The 15,073-nt window shown below is 49.4% G+C and overlaps 2 protein-coding genes across 4 annotated transcripts; one reads left to right on the top strand and one right to left on the bottom strand.

Moving 5' to 3' along the window:
- The first annotated feature begins 157 nt into the window (after nt 1–157).
- On the top strand, nt 158–8,157 carry MCM7 (minichromosome maintenance complex component 7). 3 transcript variants are annotated; one of them, XM_003422502.4, is made up of 15 exons: nt 158–289; nt 1,507–1,586; nt 1,949–2,113; nt 2,290–2,414; nt 2,488–2,668; nt 2,966–3,103; nt 3,422–3,571; nt 3,774–3,888; nt 3,973–4,104; nt 4,332–4,415; nt 4,723–5,116; nt 5,390–5,473; nt 6,549–6,717; nt 7,490–7,599; nt 7,780–8,157. In XM_003422502.4, exons 1-15 carry the CDS (start codon nt 259–261, stop codon nt 7,979–7,981), a joined length of 2,160 nt encoding a protein of 719 aa, XP_003422550.2. In that variant the 5' UTR covers nt 158–258; the 3' UTR covers nt 7,982–8,157. The 3 variants fall into 3 exon arrangements, with proteins under 3 accessions (XP_003422550.2, XP_023397495.2, XP_010600114.2); XM_023541727.2 differs by lacking the exon at nt 158–289 and adding an exon at nt 794–845; XM_010601812.3 differs by lacking the exon at nt 158–289 and adding an exon at nt 1,182–1,220.
- Nucleotides 8,158–8,472: 315 nt separating this feature from the next.
- On the bottom strand, nt 8,473–12,589 carry COPS6 (COP9 signalosome subunit 6). Its single transcript, XM_064295859.1, has 10 exons — nt 12,503–12,589; nt 12,156–12,281; nt 11,322–11,453; nt 10,818–10,906; nt 10,652–10,714; nt 10,294–10,341; nt 10,095–10,209; nt 9,913–10,005; nt 9,714–9,814; nt 8,473–9,583 (listed from the first exon to the last, which is right to left on the bottom strand). Exons 1-10 carry the CDS (start codon nt 12,567–12,569, stop codon nt 9,443–9,445), a joined length of 975 nt encoding a protein of 324 aa, XP_064151929.1. The 5' UTR covers nt 12,570–12,589; the 3' UTR covers nt 8,473–9,442.
- Nucleotides 12,590–15,073: the final 2,484 nt, after the last annotated feature.

Raw genomic sequence — 15,073 nt, 5'->3', positions numbered from 1 at the left:
CGCCTCCTCCGTGCCACTCTGCCCAGGCTAGGCCGGTGATTGGCCCAAGCGGGGGGCGGCTGGGGCCTGCCGCGAGTGGGAAGGGCGACAGGCCTTCCTTTCCAATTGGCCCGCACGGAGTGGCGCCGCTCACGTGGGGGGCTACGTTTCGCGCCAATTTCAGTTGCTCGAGCGCAGTCAGCCGCGCGGACGTTTTTTGCTATTCGCGGCGCGAGTCTCCTCGGCCCGCCAACTGCTGCCGCGCGCCCCTTGGCAGGGATGGCACTTAAGGACTACGCGCTCGAGAAAGGTAAGGGTCTGCAAGCCCGGGAGGGGCGTTCTGCACGGGAAGCCTCCAGGCCAACAGCTGGTGATGTAGGCTGGGAACGTGGAGGGCCGGGGTCGGCGGGCTCTGGGGCGTGTGAGGCCAGGGGTACGGTCGGGAGACGGCGAGGCTGAGGCAGACGGTCTGGGAGGCGCACAGGAGCACCGGGGTCGAAGGAAGACAGATAACCCTGTCCAGGAAAGCTCGGGGTCCTGGTGGGGGTAAGGGGCGGAGAGCCCGGCTGGAGGCTCCACAGGGAAGGTCACGCCCAGACGGGACCGAGACCTCAGGTGACCCTGTTTGAGGGGCTTTTCGGCCTTAGGGATGGGGACCCCCGGTTCGCTTCCCGCCCCGCTTTGGGCACTCTCGAATTCCCGCGTCCTACGGGAGGCGCGCCGAAGCCCCAGGGGCGGGAAGGCCAGAGCCGCTGCGCGCCCGGATTGGCTGTCGTGGGCCAACCTCGCAGCGGAAATGAAGACAGGGCGGAAGTTGCGCGACTGGCTGGAGGGAGCGTCGTGTGTAAACAGTGTTCTTCCGCGCGGTAGCCTCGGAGGGAGCGACCTGGGGTGGGGCGTGCCTGGAATTGGGGAATTTCGCGGGAGGCAGAGAGAAGAGGCAGTGGTGTGGAACGGCGTGGCCCTTGGCGTGCTGGCCAATCGCCGACGGGCTCCCGCCTCGGGCGGAGGAATCCCGGGATGTGAGGCGGCTGGATTCGGGGCCCATGTGCTTCTTTGTTTACTAAGAGCGGAAGCAGTGGCGGGGAGAGGGAGTGGGCTGGGAGACGGGCCTAGTGGCAAGAGATCCCGAGGAGAACAGCAATTTATGAGACCGAGAGAAGAAAGGAAATCATATGGGTGGAAGAAAAGCTGAGCACCGACAGGCCTGTGTTGCGAGTGTGGGAGGCCACTGGGGAAAGGTACTGGGAGTTTTAATTACGGCAGAGACTGGAATTTCCCTGCGAGGAGGGTGTCGGGTAATACTCTTAGCTGCCAGGACCACTTAGTCTTTTTTGGTTAAAAACAGACTTGTGAAAAGGAGTTTTGCCCGGTTTGGGGAGTTTTGTAGAGTTATTTAGGTACTTGTCTAATTAGCGCACAGATTGTTTTAAATGAAAGCGGGTTTCTTAGATTTCCATCAAAGGGATTTTTAGTTAGGTATCTGAAAGAAGGGGTTTTTCTCACGATTTTACATTTATTTTGTAGAAAAGGCTAAGAAGTTCCTACAAGAGTTTTACCACGACGAGGAATCTGGCAAGAAGCTGTTTAAGTATGGGAACCAGTTGGTAAGTTTTAAGATTAGATGGAGGGAATGGGGTAGTTGCTTAAGGGGCTCTAAAAGGTGGCCTGGCTTGTTTCAGCAAGTAAATCTGTCTGTAAATGACACGTTTAGCATGGCACTTAATGCACGATGAGTGTAAAAGTACACTCGTAATAATAGTAATAATAATAAAATAATACTAAAATGTCTTAGGAGGTGGGAGGCTGTCTTTGGGGGCAGAGGAGTGAGTATTGCTGTCTCACATCGTTCTTTCTCCCTGTACATGCCCCGAGACTGCTGAGCTCACAGTGATGGCTTTTCATATGTGAACATTGGTGAACAAGGTGAACTTGGCTCTGAAGTGTTGCTGTCTCTTCCCCACCCCAGGTTCAGCTGGCTCATCGGGAACAAGTGGCACTGTATGTGGACCTGGATGATATAGCGGAGGATGACCCTGAGTTGGTGGACTCGATTTGTGAGAACGCTAAGCGTTATGCGAGGCTTTTTGCTGATGCCGTACAAGAGCTGCTGCCTCAGTACAAGGAGAGGGAGGTGAGTGGTTGGAGGAAAAGGCAGGCCAGTGGACTTAGGTCTTTGCTGAGAAGCTTCTCAGGTATTTTTGAACTGGCAGGAAAGTGATGGCGGTGACTTCTGTTTGGGGCCCTTTATGCTGCCTTCCTTCTCTGTCCTGCTGCTCATTTTCCTTGTTTTTGTCGGTCCTCCTGTAGGTGGTAAATAAAGATGTCTTGGATGTTTACATTGAGCATCGGCTGATGATGGAACAGCGGGGCCGGGACCCTGCAGCTGCCCGCAGCCCCCAGAACCAGTATCCTCCTGAACTCATGCGCAGATTGTGAGTGGCCTCTGGGGAAGAATGTGGCAATTTGTTTAGTAGAACCCTGCTAATAACCATTTTCTCCTTTTAGTGAGTTGTACTTCCAGGGCCCAAGCAGCAGCAAGCCTCGTGTGATCCGGGAAGTACGGGCTGACTCGGTGGGGAAGTTGGTAACTGTGCGTGGGATCGTTACTCGTGTCTCTGAAGTCAAACCCAGGATGGTGGTGGCCACCTACACTTGTGATCAGTGCGGGGCAGAGACCTACCAGCCGGTAAGCATGGAGCGTGGAACACGAAGGCGGTTAATTCTGTTAGTGGTTTTTGTAAGAACTATATTTGTTCACTGATGTTTGTTATTTTTTATTTATTACGACACACTTGTGTGCTTAGTTTTCATTCTTATTGGGATATGTAGTGGTTTTGCCATTTGTTTGGTTATATTGGTGTCTGTCGCTGTTGATCCAGAAGGGTTAAAAATGTTCTAGACAGTTCCATGATGAGTCAGGTGACTGACGGTAAAGGGGTTTTTATGTTTGATTGTTTTTATTGTTTCTTTTCTCACACCCTAGATTCAGTCTCCAACTTTCATGCCTCTGATCATGTGCCCAAGCCAAGAGTGCCAAACCAACCGCTCCGGAGGGCGGCTGTATCTGCAGACACGTGGCTCCAAATTCATCAAATTCCAAGAGATGAAGATGCAGGAGCATGTGAGTTTGGTGTATGTGCCCTGGGTGGGTGTAAAGGGGTCTGCTCAAACCCTGTGGTTACTTGCGGAGTGGGAGAAAGAATGAAAGCAGAAAGAGCTGAGGCAAGAGAAGTCACCTAGAGCAGAAAAGAAATTTAACCTCAGCTGAAACTTTCTGATTGGGTGAGGAAAAGGTAAAGGGGGTCTCTGTTTTGCTCCTCCTAGGGGCTTGTCTGGAGCTGCCTAGGCTGAGAAGCAGAAGAATGGGATGTCTAGGGAGGTGAGGTTTGATCCCGTGGGCTTACATTCTTTTCTTTTTATATGCTCTTCTCTCCCTTAGAGTGACCAAGTTCCTGTGGGAAATATCCCCCGAAGCATCACAGTGTTGGTTGAAGGAGAGAACACAAGGATTGCCCAGCCTGGAGACCACATCAGTGTCACTGGTATATTTCTGCCAATCCTGCGTACTGGGTTCCGACAGGTGGTACAGGTAAGAAAGGGTGTTTCACATGAGGAAATATTTCTTTTTCTCTTCCTCTCACTCATTGTCTTCACCTCTAGCCCCGAGGAAAATTACTAACAGCAAAATACCAAACAAAATATATAAAGGGCTTTGTTGGAAATCATTAGGGGATCAGGTGAGTGGGCCAGGTAAAGGGGTTTCATCCATACCCAGCATTTTCTTGCCATAGGGCTTACTCTCAGAGACTTACCTGGAAGCCCATCGGGTTGTGAAGATGAATAAGAGTGAGGATGGTGAGGCCGGGGCTGGAGAGCTAAGCAGGGAGGAGCTGAGGCAGATTGCAGGTGAGGGGCAGGGGGAAAATTAGAATTCGGGTTTTTTCTGAGCTCCTTTTTTTTCTCTGGTGAGTAATTTTAACTCTCTTATAGAAGAGGACTTCTATGAAAAGTTGGCAGCCTCCATCGCCCCAGAGATATATGGACATGAAGATGTGAAGAAGGCACTTTTGCTCCTGCTGGTGGGAGGTGTAGACCAGTCCCCTCGAGGCATGAAGATCAGAGGTAAAAATGAGTGGGAGAGAGGTTTGAGGTGAATGAAGCCATTTGGGAGAAAAAGAATGAGAGACCGCAGAATAAGGGAATTGGCATCTTGGCTCATGGGCACAGGGAGGGCTTGGAAGAAATTATATTGGGCATGGGGGTATGGTAGACTTCAAAAGTGTATTTCTGTTGTTGGACAACTTGCTTTGGGAAAATAGTCACTTGGGGTCTTCCTTCCATCCCTCCAGGCAACATCAACATCTGCCTGATGGGGGATCCTGGTGTGGCCAAGTCTCAGCTCCTGTCTTATATTGATCGCCTGGCACCCCGCAGTGAGTAATCTGACCCAGGGAGAGGCACACATAGAACCACAGTTGTGTTCATTCCTTGGGGGATTGGGAGGCAGGAGTGGGTGGGAATAGCAGGTCCTGAGGAGGTTTAGTGGCAGGGGAGAGGAGATGTTGCCAGTGCGGGAACTCCCAAAGGTCTCCAGCTGCCTCGGGTAGTTGTGCGTTGGGCAGATAGAGCAGTTCCAGTGCAGACCTTTTAGGTCCTTTGCCCTGTTCTTTATTCCCTTCCTTGCTTTTCCCTTTGGCTAAACATGCCTGCTTGTTTCCTCTTCCTGACCCTGCCATTCAGGCCAGTACACAACAGGTCGGGGCTCCTCTGGAGTAGGGCTTACAGCAGCTGTGCTGAGAGACTCTGTCACTGGAGAGCTGACCTTGGAAGGCGGGGCCCTCGTGCTGGCTGACCAGGGTGTGTGCTGCATCGATGAGTTTGACAAGATGGCCGAGGCTGACCGCACAGCCATCCATGAGGTTATGGAGCAGCAAACGATATCCATTGCCAAGGCGGGCATTCTCACCACTCTCAACGCACGCTGTTCCATCTTAGCTGCCGCCAATCCTGCTTATGGGCGCTATAACCCTCGCCGTAGCTTGGAGCAAAACATACAGCTTCCTGCTGCACTCCTCTCCCGATTTGACCTCCTCTGGCTAATCCAGGACCGGCCTGACCGAGACAATGATCTACGGTGAATGAAGCTGAACATCCCTTAGTAGTACTCTGTAGGGAGGGAAGTGAAATCAGAAAACCTTTCAAAGTCTCTGCTCATGGAAACTCCAGTCTTCCCCTCTTACAGCAGGAGGCCAGTCATTAGTTCTTAAGAAATGGTGGGTCATGGCTGAAATGCTTATTATTGAGGTTTTTCTGGAAACGTCCTTGCCACACTGGAGGAATATTTAAGAGTTAGGGTACAGGGTACGTAGTGCCAGAGAGAGTTATTACTTCTCTCTACCCTTCCCAGGTTGGCCCAGCACATCACCTATGTGCACCAGCACAGCCGGCAGCCCCCAGCACAGTTTGAACCTTTGGATATGAAGCTTATGAGGTAGGAGACATGGGTAAGGACTGGTGTATTTCATTCAGGTTACTGGAGTGTGTGTATGTGTGTCTCCTGAAAAGCTTTCTGTCTAAATGTGTACTTCAAACTCTGCCCCCCATTCTAACATGTCTTAGATAACAGTGAGGAAACACTGGATTGGTCTCTAGGTCCACTCCTGAGTCTGGTCGTACTGTGTCTGATCCTTCAAATGAAAAAGGGGTGTCAGAATTCTGCCTTTAACACCACCACTGCCCTGTCTCGGGTGAAGCAGGTACAGTTTTTAGACAAAGCTGGATTCTGCTTTGTGGGTATTTTACCTCACTTTTTGCTTGATGGTATGAGGGCCGCCAGTGAACTTGGGTTTTTCCTTCTTCTTAATCCAATATCTAATATTCTCCGAGTAAAAGAATTATGTTTTCGCTCAGCCATGTCATATGTCCAGAGGCACATGCGATAGGTAGATTTGTCTTGTTCATACAAAGGCCATTTTCCTGAGAAGTTGAAGATAATTTGAAATTTACCGGGGCTTGTACTGTTTGGAAGCCCTGGTGGCACAGTGGTTAAGAGCTACAGCAGGTAACCAAAAGGTTGGCAGTTCACATCCACCAGGCGCTCCTCGGAAACCCTGTGGGGCAGTTCTACTCTGCCCTATAGGATCGCTATGAGTTGGAATCGAGTCGATGGCAGTGGGTTTTTTGGTTTTATACTGTTTGAAAGGAGCCCAGGTGGTACGGTGGTTAAGAGCTTGTCTGCTAACCAAAAGCTCGGCAGTTCAAACCCGCTAACTACTCCACAGGAAAAAGATGTGGTGATCTTCTGTAAAGATTACAGCCTTGGAAACCCTGTGGGGCAGTTACACTCTTCTGTAGGGTCACTGTGAGTCGGAATTAACTTGATGGCAGCAGGTTATACTGTTTGAAGAAATCCATCAGTAATATTCAAGTCAAGTGAATAATCATTCGCTTATTTGCCCCGTCAAGAGTTTTCTTAAATGGGGACCCCTCATGCAGAAAAAACAAATCCACGTGTTTACTCCACTCCGTCTCCCTTTTTTGCTTTCCCATGATCTCTCTTCCCACAGACGTTACGTAGCTATGTGTCGGGAGAAGCAGCCCACAGTGCCGGAGTCTCTGGCTGACTATATCACAGCCGCATATGTGGAGATGAGGCGAGAGGCTTGGGCTAGTAAGGATGCCACCTATACTTCGGCCCGGACCCTGCTGGCTATTCTGCGGCTTTCTACAGCTCTGGTGAGTGTCTGGTCCCTTTGCTGGAGAGTGGTCTTCACATTGGCAACCCACCTTAACCCTGTTCTCTCCCACTTGCCTCCTCCCTCCCACTCAGGCCCTGCCGGGGCTAAAGTGCTGACAGTGCAGATAGTGGTCCTCTCCGTGCTACCGCACTGTGGGTACTTGCTGCTCCGGTAGGGCATGCACGGCGTCCACAGAGGGAAAGGCAGCCTCCCTGCTTCTCTGGGCCTACAGAGGGTGTGGCTGGGGCTCATGTCACTCCCCGTCCCAGATCCGCTACTGTAAATCTTCATTGGCATCCTCCCATCTTGGACCTTAGTCCTGGGGGCTCCAAAGTGCTGTTCGTGCAGGTAGTGTGATTACCTGACCTACTGCTGAGCTAGCACTTCCCGAGCCCCTGGGACACAACCTCTCCGCCAGCCGCCTTCTTGGCAAAGCTCCCCAAGCTCCATCTGTCATGGTGGGGAGCCCAGTGGAGTTCAGAAGGGTCTGGTCTCCCTCACAGGACAGCTGAACACCGGGACTGGCCAGTGTTGAGAGGCGGAGACTTGGGCAATTGCTGGACGCTGCCCTGGGCATTGCACTTGTCTCGGTCTGACAGTGCCGGCCCAACACTGCAGATGTTTGGGGGTGGTATGGGGAGGGGAGTCTCTACTCTCGTGAGTAAGCGACTTGGGTTGCCCACATTTTCTTAAGGCTGGAACAAGGGTGTTCCCTGACTTTGCTCCATTACCCTCCTCTTGTTCCCATTTCTACCCTACCTTCCTCTTAGGCACGACTGCGAATGGTAGACACTGTGGAGAAGGAAGATGTGAATGAAGCCATAAGGCTAATGGAGATGTCAAAGGACTCGCTTCTAGGCGACAAGGGGCAAACAACTAGGTGAGCAGTCCAGTGAAGGATGAAATCAAGTCAGCTTGCCTTTCTTGAGCAGGCTTATCACTGAGGCTTCTGTATCCACATGTGTATGAGGCTGGCCTCAGAATTCTAACACTGACCACTGTTGATGTTGGGTGTTCTTATCTATATCCAACCTTAAACACCCACCTTGTTTTCCTTTAGGACCCAGAGACCAACAGATGTGATCTTTGCCACTATCCGTGAGTTGGCCTCAGATGGCAGAAGCATCCGGTTTTCTGAGGCAGAGCAGCGCTGCATATCCCGAGGCTTCACACCTGCACAATTCCAGGCGGCGCTAGATGAGTATGAGGAGTTAAACGTCTGGCAGGTCAACACTGCCCGGACACGGATCACTTTCGTGTGATTCCAACCTTCTTGAGACATTGGGGTCTACTCTGCATACCATGCTAGCCTCCTCCTCTAAAAGGCTGAATGATGCCCTTGAGGGGAAAGGAGAAGTAGCCCCTTTCTCCAGTGCTGTACTTGGTTGGTTTTACTCCTTTTGCTAATAAAAATTGTTTACAGATCACCACCTCCTAACTTGGGCCCACTTTCTGTTAAAACAAGGTTTTGTGGGCTTTCTGGATTCATACCATGTATCTTATGCTGCTGCTTTTCCACTCATTCAGTAAAACTACTAAGTACCTATCCTGCATGCCAGGCACTGACGGAGACACTGAGGATGCAGCCAGGAAGTCCCTGCTATACAAAGATGACATGCGGGCTGGATCGCTCCACTTTTTGAGCTCTCCCGCCTGTTTTAACTCCGTTCTCACTCACTGAGCCTTTTTCTATGTGCCAATCACTCTTACCAGGCTCTAGGGAACAGAGCCAGCCTGAAACACAAAGGCAACCTTTCCCCTTTTCCATCTCTTTAATAGTTTTTTCCATCTCTTTAATAGTTCCATCAGACATGTTTTTATTCCCAGTCTCCAGCTCCTACTCCAGGCCCTTTTTAGGGGGTGCTGAGATTAAGGGGACTAGAAGGTGGCACGTGGAAATGTGATGCCTGGTACCAGTCAATTCCAACTCATAGCAACCCTACAGAATATGGTAGAACTGTCCTATAGGGTTTCCAAGGAACAGCTGGTGTATTTGAACTGCCAACCTTTTGGTTAGCAGCCAAGCTGTTAACCACTGCGCCGGTCTTTCAGAACACTTCCTTACCTCCAAATTATGGGTAATAATACTTCAGCCTCAGAGTGAGCTCATATGGGTAAGCACATGTATCAGTACAGAAAGCATTCAATATGTCAGCAATAATTGGGAAACCCCCTCTTTGCACTTCACAATGTCCACAAGGACCCAGGCTGAGTTGTCCCTAATAAGAGTTAAAATGTGCTTAATAACATATCTGCCCCTCTTCTGTGAAAAACAGTGGATTAAAGAAATTAATTTAGCTTGGAAAATTAGTCCTTTATCACATTTATAGGGTTGGCCTATGTACGTTGATGTCATAGGGTGACTTAAAAGAATATCGGTTAGGTGGAAGCAGGCAGTCTTTGGCTCGATATAAATGTCCACCTGACCGAGCATGGGTCACTTCAAGTGGCAGTGAACTCCCGTCACTGAAGGTTGTCAAGAGCTGATGATTAAAAGGGATTTGTGCCTCTGTAAGCAAGGCTGGAATGAAGAGCCTTGTTTAAGATCTAAGCTGAGAAACCTGTGTGGTGCCTAACAGAGAGGACACAGCCACTGGAATGGGTGCTGAGGGGCTGCTCCCTTTTTATTAATGACACAGAGGTTTCTTGAAAGGGAGTGTAGCTCCCCTCCCCTTTGGGACAGTTGCCTGACCCCTGTGCAGCATCCTTCAAGTACTGGCTCATCAGAAGAAGAGCCCCCGCATTCGCCTGCCGATGCCTTGTCGATCGTAGAGGACATTGAACTTGTTCACAAACTGGTTCATGGTGTTACATGTTTTGGTGATGGTGCCAAGGTAGGCCATGAGCCCCACGTCATTGCATTGCTGGGAGGGAACAGAAAGAACCAGTTCCCCAGGGGATCCTTTACCGTATGCTCAGGGAACACCCGAATCCCATGTCCTGCATGCAAAACCAGCTTGAGCCCCACCTCCCCATCCTGGGCTTCACACTCACGTCATAAAAGTCTGTCTTGAACTTATCTGTGCTGAGTACAGGGAGGCAGTGGCAGAGAGCATAGGCCTCTCTCAGGATCTCATGGTTAAAGGGGACCTCTCCTAAAGGCACAAAAGCAGACTGCATTAGTATGGAGGCTGTTGGTACCTCAGGAAGTAGAGGAAAGATGGTACGAGTGCCAGGGAGGCACTTGTCCCACCTGCTTCAGAGGCCTTGACGTACTCCAAGATGAGCTTGACACGGCTGTGCAGCATCTTGATGGCGCTGTGCTGTGCTATCAGGTGTTCTGCCACTGCAGGGACAGGGACAGGTGAAGGGGGAGAAGACACGTGGCCTCCCTTCTACCCCCGCTTGCAAGGAAGCTCCGCCAGTCTCCGTTACCAGTGGAGTTCTCTCCGCTGCCTGTGGCTGTCATTCTGGCCACGTGGTCTACACCGATGCGTTCAGCTTCCTCTGTGGCCAGGGTGTAGGTCAGCTCGGCAAACAGCATTGTGGCCTACAGAGCAGAGTACCCCACAGAGGGTCAAAAGCAGGAAACAGGCCAAGAGCAGGATCTGAGGGTTGAAGGGTAGGGTATTACCTCTCCATTGATTATATCAATGACAGATTCAAAGACGCTGACAGGAAGCTGTAAAGAAGAGATGGAGAACAGTTCTAACATCAAATGTGCCAAGAACTGGACAGGGCTGTTTCACACATTTTCTCATTTAATACCCCCAAGAACCCAGTGAAGTAGAGACCATCCCTTTTACGTATGAGGAAAATGCAGCTTAGGTGTAAAATGATTAGACAAAGTCACAGAGCTGCAGAACAGAGGTTCAACTCTGGCATTCCCCAACACAGAAGTAATGTCATCCAGTAAAAGATAACAGAAAAAGGCTAGAAGAAACAGTAACAGAGAGGCATGGTTAAAACGGCATGGGGTCAGTATTACTCACATCTGTGTGCTTGGTCATAGGGTTCAACTTAAGAAAGAGGGGACTCTCGATTATCTCACACACCTAGAACAGGAGGAAGAAGGACAAGAAAGTCAATGCCTTCTCTCTCCTCTTTCCCTCATCCTCTAGCCTCTGCCCCAGCATGCACATGTGTGAGCATGTATACCTGCTTATGGACGTGGATGTCGGAGGGGTCAGGCGGCCCCCCTGTGGTATACCAGCCGAGAAACTCCAGCTCCTTGAATACCTGTTTAACTGGAGAGGAAGGGGCCAAAGCACATAGTATTCCTTTAAACCATCCTTCCTCACTTTGAAGCTCCTGGTGTACTTTCATCATCTGTAACCCATCTCCCTCAAATCCTGGCTTGTTTTAGAATAATTACTCCCTCTATCTATAGGGTCGCTATGAGTCGGAATCAAGTCGGCACTGGGTTTGGTTTTTGGTTTTATCCTGTCTTCTCTCATCCTTTACTTTTTTGTGGGGGAGGGTCTGGACCTGAATGTGTTCTTTTTCTGAGATCTTTTCAGCTACTCTCATCTTACTTTCCCTGTTCTCATCCCATTCTCCTGTTTATTTCTTCCCAATCCTATCTATTTCTCCCCGCCCCCCCTCCCCACCACCCTTTGCTTTTACTCCCATGCCTCTCCCCCACTTCTATTCCCCTCTCACACTGCTCCTCCTTGGTGTAATAATATTCCTTGTCAATGATAATCTTCTCTTCCACGGTGTGAGACAGCAGTTCAAAGGAGTTCATCACCTCAATATTTCGGCCCTCCTGCTTCCCGATCAGAGCCCCAATCACTGGGGAGAAGACACACATTAAGTGAGTACAGGTAGTCCCTGACTTACGATGGGTTCTGTTCTAATGACTCTGTAGTAAGTGATTTTCCACATAAGTTGAATACCTCGTTTTTGTTTTCATTATTATTGCCTTTTATCATCAGTACCTTTATAAAGGAAACACTGATAGCATAGTAATTAAGTGCTACAACTGCTAGCCAAAACTTGGGCAGTTTCACTCCACCAGGCGCTCCTTGGAAACTCTATGGTGCAGTTTTACTCTGTCCTATAGAGTTGCTATGAGTCAGAACCGACTCGACGGCAACGGGTCTGATTTTGGTTTTAGCTTTATAAATCACAACATTGAACATCTATGAGTGAACATCTGAGAATAACATCAGCAAATTATGAGCGACAACACTGTAATACATATTACTAATGATAAGATGTATGAAATGAAAAAACCAGAAGTCCTAAGTGCAGTTTGTCCCAATTCGAATTCTAACTCAAACTCGACATTCGTTGTCGAGGACTACCTGTATAAGGAATTCCAAAACTTTCCCGGAAAGCCTGAGGTCAGTAGGAACCAAGTATTGGGAAAGCAGCGATTCAGGGAGAGGGAGTTGGCCTCAGTAAAACAAGGGAGTAGTTATCGGGGAAAAGTTCACCATTTGGGGAAGGTGACCAATGGGAGGGGGTTGGAAAATTATGCCAAACACTCACCCTGCATAGGCCGCCCCTCCTGGGAGCGCATGCGGATCCAGTGGTCTGAGATGTTGAGAATGACAAGGGGATGAAGAGCGACGGAAACACTACCAGTCACTCCGGAGGCCATCACGCTGGGGACTACTAAGGGTGGAGAGAAAGGGGTGAGAGTCACAGTCCGGGCACCACGTTCTTCCCTGGGGACGGGAGTGGGGGACGGCAGAACCCGGGCCCTACATCCCCCTGCGAGTTATCCCAGGGAAAGATGTGGCCGTTCTGTCCTCCTGACTTCTCCCGGGAGTCCAGAAAGGTCTTACTGCACCCGAAAGAGTGTCTCCAGAAACCGTCCCCGCCGGGCCCGTTACCTGATGCATCCACCTCCATCCCGGTGCTGCCTCCGGTCCCGTTCGCAGCAGCTGCCGCCGCCGCCATTTTCCCCACGCCCGCCAGCCTTGGCCCCACCCCCTCCTTCTCGGCTTCCGTACGGAGCAGCGGCACATGCTCAGTTGAGCGCGCCTGCCCTGGCGTTGGGTGAGCTTTCGGTTTGGCGGTCTCCAGCTGCTCCTCTCACCCGACCATTGCGGGCGGCGCGGGCGGTCCTGTCAGCCGGCAAACCAGGAGGCCCTCGAGGCGCCTGAACCCGACAAATTTTCATAGACCCTGCCCCCATCTCTCTCCGCTGGTGACCTTGAGTAAAATTGAGATAAGAACACCTAGTTCTTAAGGCTGTTGGAAAATGAATTAAATGTCATGTTATTGCCCTCTGGATACAATCCAAACACCTAACCACCAAACGCAAGGACCTGCGTGATCTGATCCCCACCTGCCGGTCTACCTTCACCTCATACTTTTCTATCCCTTGGTCCTGTGCTTTAGCCACATTCCTCCCACATGCCCAACTCACCCCCACCCAAGGGTTTGTTCATCACTGGTATTCCCGTGATCCCCGTGTATAACCAACACAATATCTGACACAGAGGCATTTAAGTACTTTTTGCATGAATAAATAGGGGCTGAACCGGGTCTCAAGTGGTGATAAATGCATGTGCTATCTTGCCTTCTTCCAGATATTGGTACCACATTTTTTCAAAACCCAACTTCCTTCTACCCGTCATCCCCTGCAGTCTGTGAAAAACTCACCTGGCAAACCTCCCAACCCACTCCAGCCCACTCCTACACTCATGCAAATTGTATACACAGCTGCCCCTGTCTAGCTGGCACTTTTAGTGTGCATCCATACCCCAACCCAAAGTGTAAGCTCCTAGAAGACAGAGATCCTGTCAGGTGCCTGTTTTGTGATCCTGCAGAGCCCAGTCTAGTGCCCAGAACCAGCAGGTACCAGGAAATGTGTTCTGGTGATAATGGTGACTTGCATCATTGGTCAATCTCTTCATTTAGGAGTCTGGAAGAAAGGAATTTGAAGGGCAACAACCTTCAAAGGAAGGAGACTGAGAAATCCTGCAGGGAGAGGAGTCTTCTGGCCAAGGGGAAATTAGGAAAGAGTTTTTTCCCCTCTAATCCACAGTGAGTAACACCCCACACCCAGGTGCCCATCAACTGAGAGGGTTGTTGAAGAAAATCATATATGCCTCACTTAGGAAAAATAAGCTCAGAAAAATGGTTTTCTTCTTAAAATGGTAGATGGCTACATTGAAAGTTAAAAAAAAAAAGACAAGAACTATTGTAGTGTTAATAAAGTTCACAGCTGTGTTGTTTCACACATTAAAGCACTCCTTTGTCTTTGTTTCAAATGCTCTGGAAACATTATTCAACTCATAAAACAGTGGTTATTGGGGGAATTTAAGGATGACTTTGAAACTGAACCAGTTGATAATACATGCTTCAGAAGTAAGCTTACTGGGCATTTCTTAAAACTGCACTGTATTTTTAAAAACGACAAAAAACTCAAGCTGAAATTTTGGTGTTAAGACAGTCATCCTTAGGTTCTCTTCCTACCTTAAAACAAAACTAAATTCAACGCATCACTTTGTTGTTTTGGTAACTTGTCCATCCACAGGGTGACTATGGAAAGGACAGGAATCCTGCTGGTGGGGAACAGAGCAGAGGATCTGCTCAGAGAGAGCCTAGACTGGGTCACTGATTGCTTTGAGCCTGTGGTGTTGCCAAGAAATTGTACCTCTTTTGGGTCAGTGGTTATCCATTAGTCATTTATTCAACAAATATTTAGGAGTGCTTACTATGTGGCAGGCACAGTTTTAAATGGTGGAGATACAGTACTGAACAAAACAAAGTTTTGACCTTGTGGAGCTGATCTAGAGGGGTGCTATTTTACATGGAAAACTTCTCACGTAAAGTGAACAGGGACCTGAATGGAGCGAGGAAGCAAGGCATGATGATAGCTCATGGGAAGAATGTTCCAAACAAAGGGGACAAGTGCAAAGGTCTTGAGCCAAGACAATGTATGGTATATTTCAGGAATAACAAGAAAGTCAATGGCTGGAGCAGTGTGAATGAGAGAGAGAATAATAGGACATGAAGTCAGAGAGGTGACAGGGTTAGGTAATGTGATGCCTTGTAGGCCATTATAAAGACTTTGGCTTTCAGTCCGAGTGAAGTAGAAAAAAAAAAAAAGACGTTTGAACAGAGGCATAACATGATTTGACTTAAGGTTTTAAAGGATCACCAGGCTGATGTGTGGAGATTAGAGTGTAGGGGGCAAAGGCAGAAGAAGCATGTAAAAAGCTATTGTTATAATCCAGGTAAGAGGTGCTGGTAGCTTGGTCAAGGACAACAGAAGTGGAAATAAGGAGATGACCAGTTATCCACATGCCTTCATGGACATTAGAAGAAGGCATCCACTCTGGAGCTTAGGCTGGATTTTAGTTTCCACCTACCCCTTCACCCAACTGCCTTTGACAGGGTACAACCTGCACAACCTACTCAGCAGTCCTGTGAGTCTGCTTGAAGTCAGGATA

This window comes from Loxodonta africana, chromosome 12 (assembly GCF_030014295.1).
Source record: "Loxodonta africana isolate mLoxAfr1 chromosome 12, mLoxAfr1.hap2, whole genome shotgun sequence".
Classification (NCBI taxonomy): Eukaryota; Metazoa; Chordata; class Mammalia; order Proboscidea; family Elephantidae; genus Loxodonta; species Loxodonta africana.
This window is presented reverse-complemented; position numbering and strand designations above follow the sequence as displayed.